At 39.5% G+C, this 15123-nt stretch overlaps 2 protein-coding genes across 3 annotated transcripts in view; one reads left to right on the top strand and one right to left on the bottom strand.

The window, feature by feature from the left end:
• LOC110835217 (bromodomain-containing protein 3) overlaps positions 1–15123 on the bottom strand; it is a 90605-nt gene that overhangs the window by 64725 nt on the left and 10757 nt on the right. The window lies entirely within an intron of this gene.
• LOC110835226 (uncharacterized) lies at positions 7872–14981 on the top strand. Its single transcript, XM_022075223.2, has 3 exons — positions 7872–7948; positions 12784–13075; positions 13157–14981. The coding sequence occupies exons 1-3, from the start codon at positions 7891–7893 to the stop codon at positions 13371–13373; spliced, it is 567 nt and encodes a 188-aa protein (XP_021930915.1). The 5' UTR covers positions 7872–7890; the 3' UTR covers positions 13374–14981.

The raw sequence follows: 15123 nt of genomic DNA, 5'->3' as shown, positions 1-15123 counted from the left end.
ATATCTTAATGTTCAATTACTTTATAGTATTTACGATAAAAATGCAGATCCGCCTCTACGACCGAATGACCGACACTAGCCTCTTGTGATAGAATTCGTGTAATTATCACTGCAGCTTTTAAAGACTTGCACTTTCAGGTGACGACACCATGATGTGGCAGGGTGGTTTGCCACAGTGTCAAGGAAAGCTGGTAATCTCCATTTTCATGTCAAAGTGACATAGGGAATACTGCGAGTCACTTCACGTTGGAGAGTTCTTTGAAACAACAGCAAACCAGTTCACCAAAATAATTATAGAAAAAACTCCTTCCAAGTTTCTAACAGGACAGAACATGGAATCTTCTTGGCTTTGAATGCTTATATATATTTTCGCTATTTGTAAAATTTGTATATCTCTTGGAACTGAACCATCTCAATTTTTTTTTTAATTTCGTCTTTCTTAACTCTAAGGGGCGACGTCTTGTAATAACATAAAAAAAGACACGGCCAAGGTTTCGCGGTGCTGTGCCCGTACTCAGAGACTAAAGGATTTCTTAAGTCTTCAGACAGCGAAGATGTAATTATTAAAACTTTGTAAATATATCAACTTTAACATTTAGAAAAAGAGATAAGAAAACAAAATATCGCTTTGAAGTTTGTTATCCGGAAGGCTTTTGCAATTTAAATTGTTGATAACGAACGGGTGTACGGTTGGCGTTTGTCAGAGAGTGACGGTATGTCATGGGGTTTCTGCCGGAAGCCCGGAAGTGAAAATTTCGTTCCGGTTTATAGTGAACGCGCTGTATAATCCTGTAGAAGGTACAAATTCCCTAGCTTCACCGAAGTACCCACAGAATCGTTGCTCCACAAATTGTCTTGAGTGTTTTGTGAACGGCGCCTTTATTTGCTATAGTCGAATGTTCCGTTGGCTATTAAATAAAACTTTTGTGATTCGCTCCGCTCAGTTACCGCAAATTAGCTCCGTCTCCTTGCTTCCTCTCGTAACAACAGCCCCCAGCCACCGCATTACGTTCTGATTTTACATCACAGTTCCGCACGAAATCTACATAATATCCAATTGACTTTCATCTCCATTGCAAGTTCATCTCCAACCCACTAGATGGCTGTAGTATCCGGATTTCAATTTAAAGCGTGGATAAACGTGAGGGCCCCTCAGGGTTCTTTAAGTCCATGCCTCGCACTGCAGAAACCCTGCAATGTTGTGAAACGTGGAGAGGATGTCGCCAAATTGGTTATGAAAATTAGCTGAACTGCTCATGACCTAATCTTTCATCACAACGAAACAATTTAATTAATACTGCAGTAAATATTTATTAAAATAAGTTAAAATCCATTTACGTAACTTGGAAATGTATTTGTGGTCTCATGTAAAACCGTAGTTAAAATTGTGTTGTCTAAATACGACTGTAAATTCCTCTACAGATTTTCCGCAATATTAAATATATTATACTCCCAAAATTAAATTTAATTAAAATAGAGAGGTAACATACATAAGAATCTCATAAAATTCATATTTTAAATATAATCAGAGTAAAAATTGACAGTGGAACCACTGTTCCGGAGAATCTGACGTAAATGCGCAGACGCAGAATTAACATGAAGTGCGATGCGCCTTTGTTTGTATAAATAAATGTTTGTAGAACCTAAACCATTCGTGATATGTAAAATCTGAAAACAGATATGGAAAGCTCAAGAGGTAATACGTATTTCGTACGCAATATGTCCAGATCCATCTCTTACGGTTTTCGAGAGGCGGGCGCTTAACGCTTAACGTAATGAACAATAATAATAAATAGGAATCCCTAACCTCAAACTTTGTTCAATTGTACGAGACCACGATGTCCACCGGCAATGATCAATTTAATCAAAACTAAAATGTAGAGAGTGGAGGGCAGTATCACAGATTTCTTAATAATTCTTACACAAGATAAGTAATTGTTATATTCTAAAACGTTTTTAACAGCACAATATTGTCTAATCTACGACACACTTCTTCTACAAGCGATTCACAGCTCAGCTCTTTCCACAATAACGAAAGCGGATTGTTGACTGCAATAATAAAACACAACAATGCCGAGTAAACAGATGACATAACAATTTCTTAGGCAAAGGAATAAAGCAATATTATGTACGCAGGAGTCCATACAAAAGCTGACCATTGTCGGTCCATATTTACACATTGTTGGTATGGATCTTATACATTTTCCTAACGCTGTTTTTTGCCGAATGACCCTTCCGTATAGACGTATTTACGCCAAAAAGTATATGTCTAACCTCCACAGAATAATGGAGTTTAACAACAATACTTAGTGTTGCACTACATTCTTCGTTCGAGCTGGGGCTTGCTACGTCAGCGTCAGAAGGGACCAGGGTAAAGTTAACTGACAGAGATGGCAAGTACAAAACATATGAGAAGATGCAAAGTACTCACGCGTCATTATCAGCAATGCCTTATGCCTTTTAGTTAATTAGTATTAATTATATAACCTAATTATTATTAACAGCCACGGTGGTCTAGCGGTTAGAACGCTGGCCTTGTAATCCTGGGGTCTCGGGTTCGATTCCCGGCGGTGCCCGAATTTATAACTTGTGTTGGGCAAGGCCGTGGTCTAGGCAACACGGAGTTTTCCTCCGGGGGCTTCCCCGGTTTCTCCGTGGCATCCCAACAATTACTCCATTCACACACAGAAGAAGGCAATGGCAAACCACTTCTGGATCATCTGCCAAGAACGTATATGAACAGGTCCCAGTCCGAGAAAAGGATGGACGGATCCTGTTCATATGGACCTGTCGTCAGACAGAACACTAAATAAATAAAATAATAAATAATTATTATTAACCTTACAACTTTTTATACGTAAATTGTAGGCCTGTAGGTCCCATATGAAGCTTAATAGGACCGACATAACAGGCAGATTTCCGCGAATAACCGATTCGTGAATTCCCATGATCTGTGACAACGAGAAACAGCAAACAAATTGACATCGAAGGAACATGAAAATTCCGATTCGGGAAAAGAACTCCGAAGGAAATGTAGAACTACAAGAGAAGTTCGAAGATGAATAGAACTTGACGAAGCACCAGGAGCTGGGAAAGATGAATTAGATGTGGCAGGGATGAGACAGGAGAGTGCTGAAATATACGTTTCAGCAGTGGAGCGATGTGCATAATGAGTCTGTCTCTATCTCTTATACGGCAAACTTTTCCTGTTTACAAGAACGGAGCGCTCCCTGGGGCCGCTCAGGCGAGAAGCAGATGTAAATTGTCCTCTAAACAAAGCCCAGGTTGGTCCTGCCCTCACCTCAGTGGGTGACAAATATTCGCCTAGCTGCTGTGACAACTACGGGTGATGATTTGGGAGGGATTTGGAAGGAAGCGGTCCCAGCATGCTTACGAAGCAAGTTTGAACCTGTAACGTCTCAAATGCTAATCATTACACAGCAAATTTAAACAGGCCTAAATTGAAAAAAAAATTCGTAACGAACTTCTATTATTAAACCACGAAGGCCGAGGTGGGCGGAACATGTAGTGTTAGCTGGAGGAAATAAGAAAAGTATTAAAGTAGGCTACAGCCTATAAGTATATCAAATCTAAAACTTCTTGACGATGGTGAAGAGTCAATTGAATAAAAATTCTCTTGGATATTATCCATCGTCTAGTAAAATATAAAACGTAAAACGACGTTTCGGAGATGGGACTGTATCTCCGTCTTCAGGTTCCTACACAGTTGGGCCAACCAGATAGAGCTAATCCCTAGTCCCATCTCCGAAACGTCGTTTTACGTTTTATATTTTACTAGACGATGGATAATATCCAAGAAAATTTTTTATTCAATTGACCTATAAGTATAGGTCTATTTCAAGTCGAAAATGGTACCAACTGCGGGCGGAAGCTTAGTTCACAATCAGTCGACGAGTTTTTCTTATTTTACTAACTGCATGGATGGATGGCTGACAAACATAGAAGGACGCGGGAGTGGAGTATTTATGTGCGAAATCGGCCTACCAGAGAAGTAGGCTCCAAAACATTTCGTCTCCAGACCAAAATCGATCTCGGAAAGCACCGAATAAGAATCGAGAGTACGAAAGCCTCTCGTCATAACCGAGCTTAACGAACAGTGCCATCTCATCGTTACGTGTTTAAGTATCGCGCTGCTGTTACCATTGCTGGAGCCCCAGCTTTGCTGTCTGTAATTTACCCTTAAAGACCTAGTGGTTGTCGCGTTAACAATCTATAACTCTGTATTTTTCAGACCAATGGATTCCTCATGCGTCTTTGTGTATTTTCACACAAAGCATTAATAGTACCTGCATTTCATGACTTATTAAGAAAGTAATGTAATACTGTGAACATTATGAAGGTGGATGCCTGAGGCTGGGATGGATACTGAGAGAAAAATGCAGGCACGTATATGTGAATTCTGTCCACAGTCTGGTTCATTTGTGACTCATTTGTCTGCGTTCTAATTTTCAGGGAAGCCATAACATTCTTTCACACTTAATCTCATTGAAATACATTTCTATACTCTTGGAACGTCCATTTCTCGCTTGCATGTCACAGAACCAATGTCTACAAATTGACAAGAATTTTTTTAAAAAAAAAATTATATTTAAGTTTATATAATTTTATACACCTGAAGATGATTCTTCTAGAACTGAAACATGTCGTGTAAAAAGTGATGTTCTAATGTAAATCGAACATTTCGATAGAGAACATCATTTTAAATATTTAAATGTTAATTTTAGTAATATTTTAATATTTAATAGGAATTTTATTGTGATTTGACTGACAAGATTTAAACAAATATATATTTATCACAATATGACTCAACTGTATCATCTCAAGAAATTAAACTGAAAAACACATATTCAATATAATTATCCCTAAACTAAGCTCGGCATGTTTTGCTACGAGGACAGTTTCAGCACTCATAAAAACATAAACTTTAAAATTAGTTTATTTTGCTTATTTTACATTCAAAAGGGGATCATTTGAATAATGACAGGCACTAAAAGGAGAGCCTCTTGTAGGGAATTATTTAAAAAGTTTAATATTCTTCCGTTACCCACTGAATTCTAGCTCTCACTATTTTCCCGGCGGTGCCCGAATTTATAACTTGTGTTGGGCAAGGCCGTGGTCTAGGCAACACGGAGTTTTCCTCCGGGGGCTTCCCCGGTTTCTCCGTGGCATCCCAACAATTACTCCATTCACACACAGAAGAAGGCAATGGCAAACCACTTCTGGATCATCTGCCAAGAACGTATATGAACAGGTCCCAGTCCGAGAAAAGGATGGAAGGATCCTGTTCATATGGACCTGCCGTCAGACAGAACACTAAATAATAATAAGATGAGGTGGTCTAGCGGTTAGAACGCTGGCCATGTAATCCTGGGGTCTCGGGTTCGATTCCCGGCGGTGCCCGAATTTATAACTTGTGTTGGGCAAGGCCGTGGTCTAGGCAACACGGAGTTTTCCTCCGTGGCATCCCAACAATTACTCCATTCACACACAGAAGAAGGCAATGGCAAACCACTTCTGGATCATCTGCCAAGAACGTATATGAACAGGTCCCAGTCCGAGAAAAGGATGGAAGGATCCTGTTCATATGGACCTGTCGTCACACAGAACACTAAATAAATAAATAAAGTGGATAACATGGAAAATTTTCAAATAAATTCAGATACAGATACGACCTTCATGTGCCGATTTATAACCTCAGTAAATATCAAAAAGGAGTTTACTATACTTGAATTAAGTTATTCAACAATCTTCCACCTACTATCAAAAGTTTAAATCACGATATAAAAATGTTTAAGCCAGCGTCAAAAGAGAATCTCCTGTATCACTCCTACTGAGCAGAAGAATTTACACACATGTAAGTAAAAATGGTGGTGATTTCTCATCATAATTATTTTGCTGTAATACTGTATTTCCAAAAATCTGTAAATAGCTGTTATAACTACTACATCTTTGGCTTAGATCTATGAAGGATCTATGGAATGTAAATAAATTCCATTATATTCTATTCTATTCACTATTAATAACAGTGCAATTTCAGAAACAGTGTTCGTGATGAGAGAAACTTTAGGACTCTCTTAAATCATGTACATCTCAAACATTTGCTTTGTTCCCACTTTTAACCTCTCGGAATTATGACAAAACATTCAAAAAATCAAACAGTACTGATAACAATGGAATACCAGGTTTCTGGGAAGACATAGGCAAATATAACAGATTACGCAGTGTACAAAATTTTAAGAAATCTGTTTCCCTTGTGGTGTACGATAAAGGGGCATCACTCGCTTAACATCCAACGAAGTTTCGGAGCTCTGCTTGAGGAAACTGTTAACGAATTCATTGTTAGGTGAGATTTCAGGTTCTCACGGCAGCGAGTTTGAAAATAACTTTCTTCCGAGACGTTCAGTCGCATAGTCTGGTAGAAATTTGTAGGAAATTCAGCGATATACGAGGTGCGATTGGAAAGTTTCCAGACTGTGTCAATAGCGGGCGAACCGGATGTAGTACTAACTTCTGCCTCTAGGGGGTGCGGCCTACATTCATAGTGAATCAGTGTGCCAGCCGGCATCATCGAATTAGCATTTGTTTCTTAGTTACGGGCGTTTTGGTAGTGCATTACACCGACCCTCCTGCGATTTCGGAATGGCGTGTGCATCAAATTTTGCCAAAGACTCGCCAAAACGGCTACGGGAACCTATGAAATGCTAAAGCAAGCATTTGGGGAGTCCGCAATGGGTCGTGCACAAACTTTTGTGTGGCATTTACGTTTTAAAAATGGCCGAACCTCTGTCGATGATGACGAGCGTTCTGGACGACCATCTTCGAGCACAACGCCCGAAAATGTTACGAAGATTCGGCAGGCCATTCACGAAGATCGACGTCGTACCATCAACGACTTGTGCGACATTGTTGGGATAGGCAATGGGACCTGTCAGCTGATTCTAAAGGAAGAACTCCACATGCGACGCATCCTGTCTGAGGACCAGAAGCAGAATCGACTTCTCGTTTGTCAGGAGCTCAAAGATCTTGCAAGAACCGACCCCAACTTCCTTTCTAAGCTCCGTGTGACTTCTTCCTCTTCCCAAAGATGAAAATTCAGCTAAAGGGAAGGAGATTTGAGACGACAGAAGAGATTCAGGCAGAATCGCAGATGGTGCTTGACAGGCTGACAAAGAAAGATTTCCAGGGATGCTTCCAGGCTTGGCAGCGGCGATGGGATCGTTGTGTTCACTCCCAGGGGAACTACTTCGAGGGTGATGGATGAATTTAATACCTGAGATAAGTGTACGGGTTTTTTTTTTTATAGGCGCAGTCTTGAAACTTTCCGATCGCACCTCGTATACTGTCTCCATCATCAGAGCAGCAAGCCTAAACTTCAACCAGGCTACACGACGTAATATTCCAGAATAAATCTATAATACATTTACCGTTTGTCCCTTAAAGTCTCGTTACAGTAATGCGTCAAACATTTTTAGGAGGTTCTGAGCTAAGATAAGATAAAAGTTTTTCACAAGAATTACATTCAGAGCGTTCAGAGTCACATGCAGCCACACTACGAAGCAATCTTGTCAGCAGAAAGGCTTCATTCAGTGACAGTACTTAGTTCATGTGTACTTTACAACAGTCACGTAACACAGGCATCTTTTTACGACAGACAAACTTTCACAAAACGTCAGTGGATACTCGGCCCTTAAAACGATTACAAATAAAGCTCTGGAAATCGATCGCACATGCGAGTTATGCCTTTAGATTCGAACACAGGTCCCTCAGTGCGGCCATATTGGTTATGTCAGCGCCTGCGCGGGCGGGGGGCGGAGCCCGTCTAATCAGCGCGCGCGGTGGGTGGTGTCAGGCTGTCAGTGGGGAGGCGCCATGCAGCCAGGCAAGTCGTTCCTCATCAGGGACCTGCTAGGGGATGTGTTGGTACCAGGTGCGTGTTCATTCACTTCCATTGTCTTTTTGTTCACACATTCAATTCAGTTTCTGGTTTTCCTTCTTTGTTGATCGTTAATTATCGGCGAGCAATCTCTTGTTTCTTAAGTTTCATTCTTAAAATTATTTTCAGAGGATTCCGAAAGAATGTGGTTATCGTTATTATTAGTATTATCATTTTCTGAAACTCGCTCCCACTTCAAACTTGCATTCGGAATCTTAGAGCCAACTCGTCACGTGATATTGCATGCATATTCATCCGGAACCTACGACTTATATATGACTTTTGCTACGAATCAAATCTCTTGAGACTGGTGGTTGCTGCCACAAAACTATTTTCAGTTCGCTCCCTCTCTAAACCCACTTATTAAAACGAAACTGTCTTCCCCGTTATCTAACTAACAAACTATATGACTTACCGAACACAAAGGTTCATTACCGAATTAACCAAAGCCCTCCATCCAAATATTATTCTCATTGTTTCTCTAATTCCTATTATAATTTTTATTTAGTATTGTTATTGTAAATTTAATCGTTGTTGTTAGGCCTATTGTCATTTATGTTATCCTTGTTGTTTTATTGTTTTTATCAATGTACTCCAAAGAGTATGCCTTTCCAATCTTGTTATAGTAGACATCATCATCATCATCATCATCATCATCAGTAGTAGGATAACCACAAAACGCAAAAATTAATGCACAGCTCGAGGACAGTGTTTTCTGTCATTCCACGTGTTCTGTCCTTGAAACTATCGATCAACTATCAATTTTTAGGCCTACTGGGAGTCTGTATTAAAAGTTGTAAAACTATTCTTTACTTGAGATGATAAAGTTGCGTCATATTGTGATAAATATATATTTGTTTAAATCTTGTCAGTCTAATCACAATAAAATTCTATTAAATATTAAAATATTACTATAATTAACATTTAAATAAGATATTGTAAATGCGTCATATTGTGATTATATGTTATTAAAATATTTATTAAAAACTTGTGATTGACGGCAAAAGTTTTTAATAAATATTTTAATAACATTTAAATATTTAAAATATATTACATATTATATGTACGACGTACATACAGAACAACTTCGAATACGATATTAAAAAAATACAATAAAATCTGGAAGAAAACATCATTTGAAATCTGATAAACATCTAACTAAAAGTTGCATTTAAGAAATTATATTTAAGTTTATATAATTTTATACACCTGAAGATGGTTTTTTTAGAACTGAAACATGTCGTGTAAAAAAGTGATGTTCTAATGTAAATCGAACATTTCGATAGAGAACATCATTTAATATATTTTAAATATTTAAATGTTAATTATAGTAATATTTTAATATTTAATATGAATTTTATTGTGATTAGACTGACAAGATTTAAACAAACAAATATATTCTTTACTTATAGGTCAAATACAGGCCTAATCCTTACTTTACGTGAATATTAAATTGGACGTCGTTTGCTTTAAAAAACAGCTTGTATTAAGAAAAAACACAGGCTACATAACGCAACATAAGTTACAGGCTGTCTCTTGTTAGTGCAGTTTATTTAAAACACTCTTTAAATAACTTTCATAATTAAAAGAAACACAAATTCTAATTCTCTGTACTGTGTAATTTGAAGCTTTTTAATAATAAATTTACGTGTGTGTACATGGAGTACATACGGGCTATTTAATTATCCATAAAATATAACCTCAGTGACCTTTGGGTTCTTGCGCCGATTAGTACACTCACCGCTACTGATGATGGAGGCAGCAAGTACCAATGAAAAGTCGGTGAACTTCTACCAGACGACGCGGTACAAGAACCCAGAACACAGACCCGACTTTTCATTGGTACTTGCTGCCTCCATCATCAGGGCGGTGAGTTATAAGAAATTTTCTAAAAATATTATCCGACATGTTTCGGCATTACATTAGCACCAAAATAAGAAGCCACGCGTAAAAGCTCCAATCCCTGATGATGGCAGTAAGACGAAACATGTTGAGTAATGTTTATAGAAAAATGGTTACGATGAATGTGTAAAACTGAGATTGTGTCCCATTGGCAATTAAAAAATCCTGTATGCGTTACGTGACTTATTTAAAAATTCAATTCATTTCCTTTATTAGCGTGTTTAATGGCAATGATAATAAAGAATTTAGTTGTATTAAAAGTTAACAAAAGTTCGTAAGATAGTGTAATTGCGTCATATTGTGAATATTATAACAATTATTTATTTTAATCCGTCTTATCACAATATTTAAAATATCTTATAATTAAGATAATAAAATATCATTGATGCTCCATATCGATTGATCGATTTACATTTCGGAACATTTACACAACATGTTTCGGTTTTTATAAAACCATCATCAGGTGTAAAATATATCTAAGAACTTAAAAACTCAATTATGATTTCTGTAGTATTTTGGTGATGTTTCATTACGTTTGTTTTTCATTTTTGGGCGAAGGTGTTGTTTTTCTTAAATTTTATTAGATGTACATATCGGCCTGTAAGTAAAAGATTGAAAGAAACACTAAAGAATTTGAAAGAATTTATAAAAGAATTTAGAGAATAAAATGCAAAATATATCAATTATAGTTAGAAAGTATTAATAAAATAGAAATAAAAATAAAAATAAAACATACCAAAGATGTAGGAGTGATTGTCCCGATATGTCCAGAAGTACGACTGTCATCGTATAGGTGTGGGTCAATACTGACTGTGGTTGCTTGTGGAAGGAGTAAGTGAAAGGTGGCTGTGTGTTTCTACAATATTCAAGACTGCACTATTACGTTGTACGAATGACGACAATACAGGCCTATAGCAACCAAAATTAAAGTAGCGATGCCTGTTGGCGTAAAAGAGTCCATCTTGTTGCAGACAAACCTCACAGTCCTATACAAGATTTAAATCAGTGAAGTTACAAATTTAATACAATCGCAAATGCCATTTTCTCACATTTGATTACGCATTTCCACTCAGTCATGTGCCACATAACTGCGGTATTAGTAGGCGAAATCAATATAATTTACGCGTAAAAATTCGTATACCACGCATTTCAAAATGTGATATGTGTACGCAGTACAAGGGGTCTGTCCGTTTACATTTCACTTCTGAACGGACATCGATTCAATTTGGTACCGTGTGTGCAAAAATATAGGCCGAATTTCATGTTTATCTGCAGGTTTGATCAAGATAAACAAACTCATACAAATAAATTGTTTGGGGTGCAGATATCAGAAGATGACGTAACCCTAAATATGGGCCTTTTGGGTGAAAACAAACAGGACTACCATAAAAACTAACACAAAGCCTATTAGATGCTAGCAATGATATTGGCAGGCCTAAACACAGAAAGAATTCCACGTGTCAGATTTGAGGTGGTGAGTCTGATAATTGCTGTCTTCTGTCGTCTACCAACATTTCAGGGGTCGTTGCGGGCTCCATCATCAGGGCGATGAGTAACCTACTCGAATGTAGTGCGTACACATCCATCCGTTCGCTCGAATTCAGCTGATTTGATTAAACAAACTTTTATATCAATAAAACACCGCACACAAACCCTGAAATACTAAATACTCAGTATGCACCGTGCAGATGCGGCAACTTCTCTGACTCCCTAGCTATACAGGTAGCCTAAACAAACGTTTGCAGGCAAACTGTGACTAAATCCTGTGCACTAACGACTTCATGTTTATTTCATCTATGGTTTATTTAACGACGCTGTCAGAAGCTCAGAGAAGGAGCGTATTGAGTGAAATGAAAGGATAAGTTATGAATCGGGAAGGATATGGAAAGAAGCGGTCGATACTTTTACAGTAATTCCCTCCCCACCTCACTGTAAATGAAAACACAGTCAGGATATGTCTTGATGCTGACAGTCATACTTATAATAACGTTTACGAGTAGGTCAGCGCAGCGGAGAGCTTCTGTAGTGTTTCTAATATTCTCGGTTCGAATTAAAGTTCCCGTGGTTTTCCTCGGTCTTTCAAGACAAACGTCAGTACAGTGACTTCGCAATGCGTAATACTGTAACGCACTGTGTCTAACGTACGCCTAAGCACATGGTCAACCCAATTTATGTAAGACTTGAGGTTCTCACAGCGGTGAGTATGAAGATATCCGTCTTCTGGGTTATTGCGCTGTGTAGTCTGGTCGATGTTAACCAACGTTTCAGAGGTCATACTGCCTCCGTCATCAGGGCGATGAGTATGAAGATTTCTGTCTTCTGGGTTATTGCGCTGTGTAGTCTGGTCGATGTTAACCAACGTTTCAGAGGCATATTCATCGCCCTGATGACGGAGGCAGTATGACCTCTGAAACGTTGGTAAACATCGACCAGACTACACAGCGCAATAACCCAGAAGACAGAAATCTTCATACTCATCGCCCTGATGACGGAGGCAGTATGACCTCTGAGACGTTGGTAAACATCGACCAGACTACACAGCGCAACAACCCAGAAGACAGAAATCTTCATACTCTGATGACGGAGGCAGTATGACCTCTGAAACGCTGGTTAACATCGACCAGACTACACAGAGCAACAACCCAGAAGACGGATATCTTCAACCCAATTTATGTTGTTTCGACGTTTTTGAAACTTTATTGGTTTTGTATGTTTACTGGTTTATACCAGTACTGATTTATTAATTATTTTGCCACAAACTAACGTGGTTATCGGTTGCAACGGTTATCCAAAACAAATAATCAAGTCCCCAAACTCAAACATGACCTCACCTTAAATCTGTTAATTGCCGCTGAAGGTCTGTATTTGCCCCTTACAATGTTCGGGGCCCCGAACAAGCTCACTAGTCCCGTTTCTAACGTCCGCAGAGGATTCTGAGGAGGAGCTGGAGGCAGTTTACCACCAGCAGCGTGACGTGGCCGAGGAACATTCGGAAAGGGCGGACGTCAGCGGCAGTGGAGGCGGCGGCCCTGACGGCAACGTCGGTACGAAGGGACGCAAACCGCGGAGAAGGAGAACTGCCTTCACGCATGCGCAACTCGCGTACCTGGAACGCAAATTCCGTTGCCAGAAGTATCTGTCAGTGGCGGACAGGAGCGACGTGGCGGATGCCCTGAACCTGTCAGAGACACAAGTGAAGACTTGGTACCAGAACCGCAGGTGAGTGGCAGGTCGGCGTCGAGCGCGTTGGTGATCGCGCCCGGGGAGACACTTGACGACGTCCGGGTCCCTGTGTTGCAGGACCAAGTGGAAGCGGCAGAACCAACTGCGGCTGGAACAGCTGAGACAGCAGACCAGCGTGGACAAGGAGCTTCTCCGCCAGCCGGGAGGACCCGAGGGGGCGCCGGCATGCTGCCCCCAGACTTATCAGGCGCCCTCAGCTGCCACCTGCAGCTTCCTGACCACAGCGGCCGCCATATTCCGCAATGTCACGTACGTGCACGGCTGCCAACTGTAGTCGCGCTGTTCAACTACAGCTTCCGAGTTTTAAAATCTTTCCCTCTGTTCTAGGTTGAATTTCGGTTTTGTTCATTTCTTTTTATTATCATTCATTTACTTATAACTGGTTTTCTTTATAATAATGTTTATTTATTTGATTACAGACTCTGTATATTCTTTATTTCATCTACATTTTATGTTAATTTATTTGTATTTGGATTCGCCTTTATATATTTGCTTTCTCTTTCTCTTAATCTCAGTCTTTCGGCAGTGGACACGATATCGGTATTGCAACACCCGACACCAGAGACATCTGCCGCCAGAGTCTGGCGTAAATACAAATTTAGCGACAATCAAAAACATCGCACTGCTTCGTGTTACAGTAAGAAACGCAAGACATAAAATAATATTGGCCTATATACACGATATACAAATACGGAAAAAACATCTAAACTTTGTCAATGATATTTTTGTCGAGAATAGGCCCTAAAAACATGGCTACAGCGCGCAGTACAATTTCTTTTATTTCATTACGGTCGTGTTTATGTAACTGCAAATTTGTAGCAGGTCACATTTTGTTAAAATTTTCTAAATGGCGGACACGGTTTTGTGGAAATCGACACAAACGCTTCCATCGTTTGGTGGTTTGTGTGTGTGTGTGTGTGTGAGGTGAAGGTGGAAGGGGAGGGGTGAGTGTACAAAGCAGGTGTAGATGTGTCTGTCATGTTTGTCAACACAGCGATGCAAAATCTCCCTCGTTAACTCCGTTAAACGGACAATTCTGCGTGAGAAATCACTTCGTTGTAGATACTGTAAATAGCAGAGCAGTTGCGAAAATTCTATTAGCCCATTTTCCCCTCGAGCGTCCGATTCTACAACGCTGTATCAAGTACTCATAATAGGTCTGTGTATTATGGAAGGTAGTAGCCGTGACCTACTTAAAAGTCCTGTCCCAGCAATAGTCAAGAATTACTGAGAAGAAACATGAAGCACCTCCGTCTCGATCTGAACCTATCGGTTAGGCGTCGTCGTCATGTTTACCTGCGTCGTCGGATATTTTAAGGCGTTCTTTACAGGTATCAGCAACAACAAGCAATGTGGGATTTGAGGTTCTCACTGCGGTGATGAGGATGAAGATGTTCCTCTTCTGGGTTTCGATGCTATCTTCAGCTCTGGAAAGACTAGTCCGGAGGCTACACGGCTCCACAACTCAAAGGAACTTCATCACCAAGAAAAATGTGTCTGCGCAGTGCTTCATGTCAGTGTTGCCAATACATCTGCAGTAAAGATCGCCTATTCTTACACTCCTAGAGCGTTAATGATTACGTTCTTGCACTTTAGGCATTGCAACAGGATATGATGATGGACTCGGAGCAGTTACGATGTACCCTTCTTATGCCCATAGAACCATATCTAAAAAAAATAACAGAATATCTCGCCATTTTATGAGCGGTTCAATAAATGTCCATAACAAAATGTCTATATTTGTTGATTTAATAACAGTTCGAGGTACTTCGTGACACAGAATCAAACCAAACCGTTCTGAGTCCTTGAAGTTGCTTTGTGTCACTAACTCACGTGACTTAATTGTGTTTCTGTCATTTCTGAATAAAACGTAAGATAAGCAGCTCTTCGTTATTTCTGTAGCCTGAACTCCAGACCCGCATTACCACGGGAAACAAACCAGTCAGTTGAATCCAATTCTGTTTCCTGAAGATCCATTTCAATGCTTTAAATACTACTTTCTCATAAATTACACTGCTCCGTAC

The sequence above is a fragment of the Zootermopsis nevadensis genome, unplaced genomic scaffold, assembly GCF_977971745.1.
Source record: "Zootermopsis nevadensis isolate Lab colony 2312 unplaced genomic scaffold, Znev_1.0 Znev_ptg000002l, whole genome shotgun sequence".
In the NCBI taxonomy this organism is placed as follows: Eukaryota; Metazoa; Arthropoda; class Insecta; order Blattodea; family Termopsidae; genus Zootermopsis; species Zootermopsis nevadensis.
Note: the sequence above shows the minus strand (reverse complement) of the source record. Positions and strands in the feature narration are given on the sequence as shown.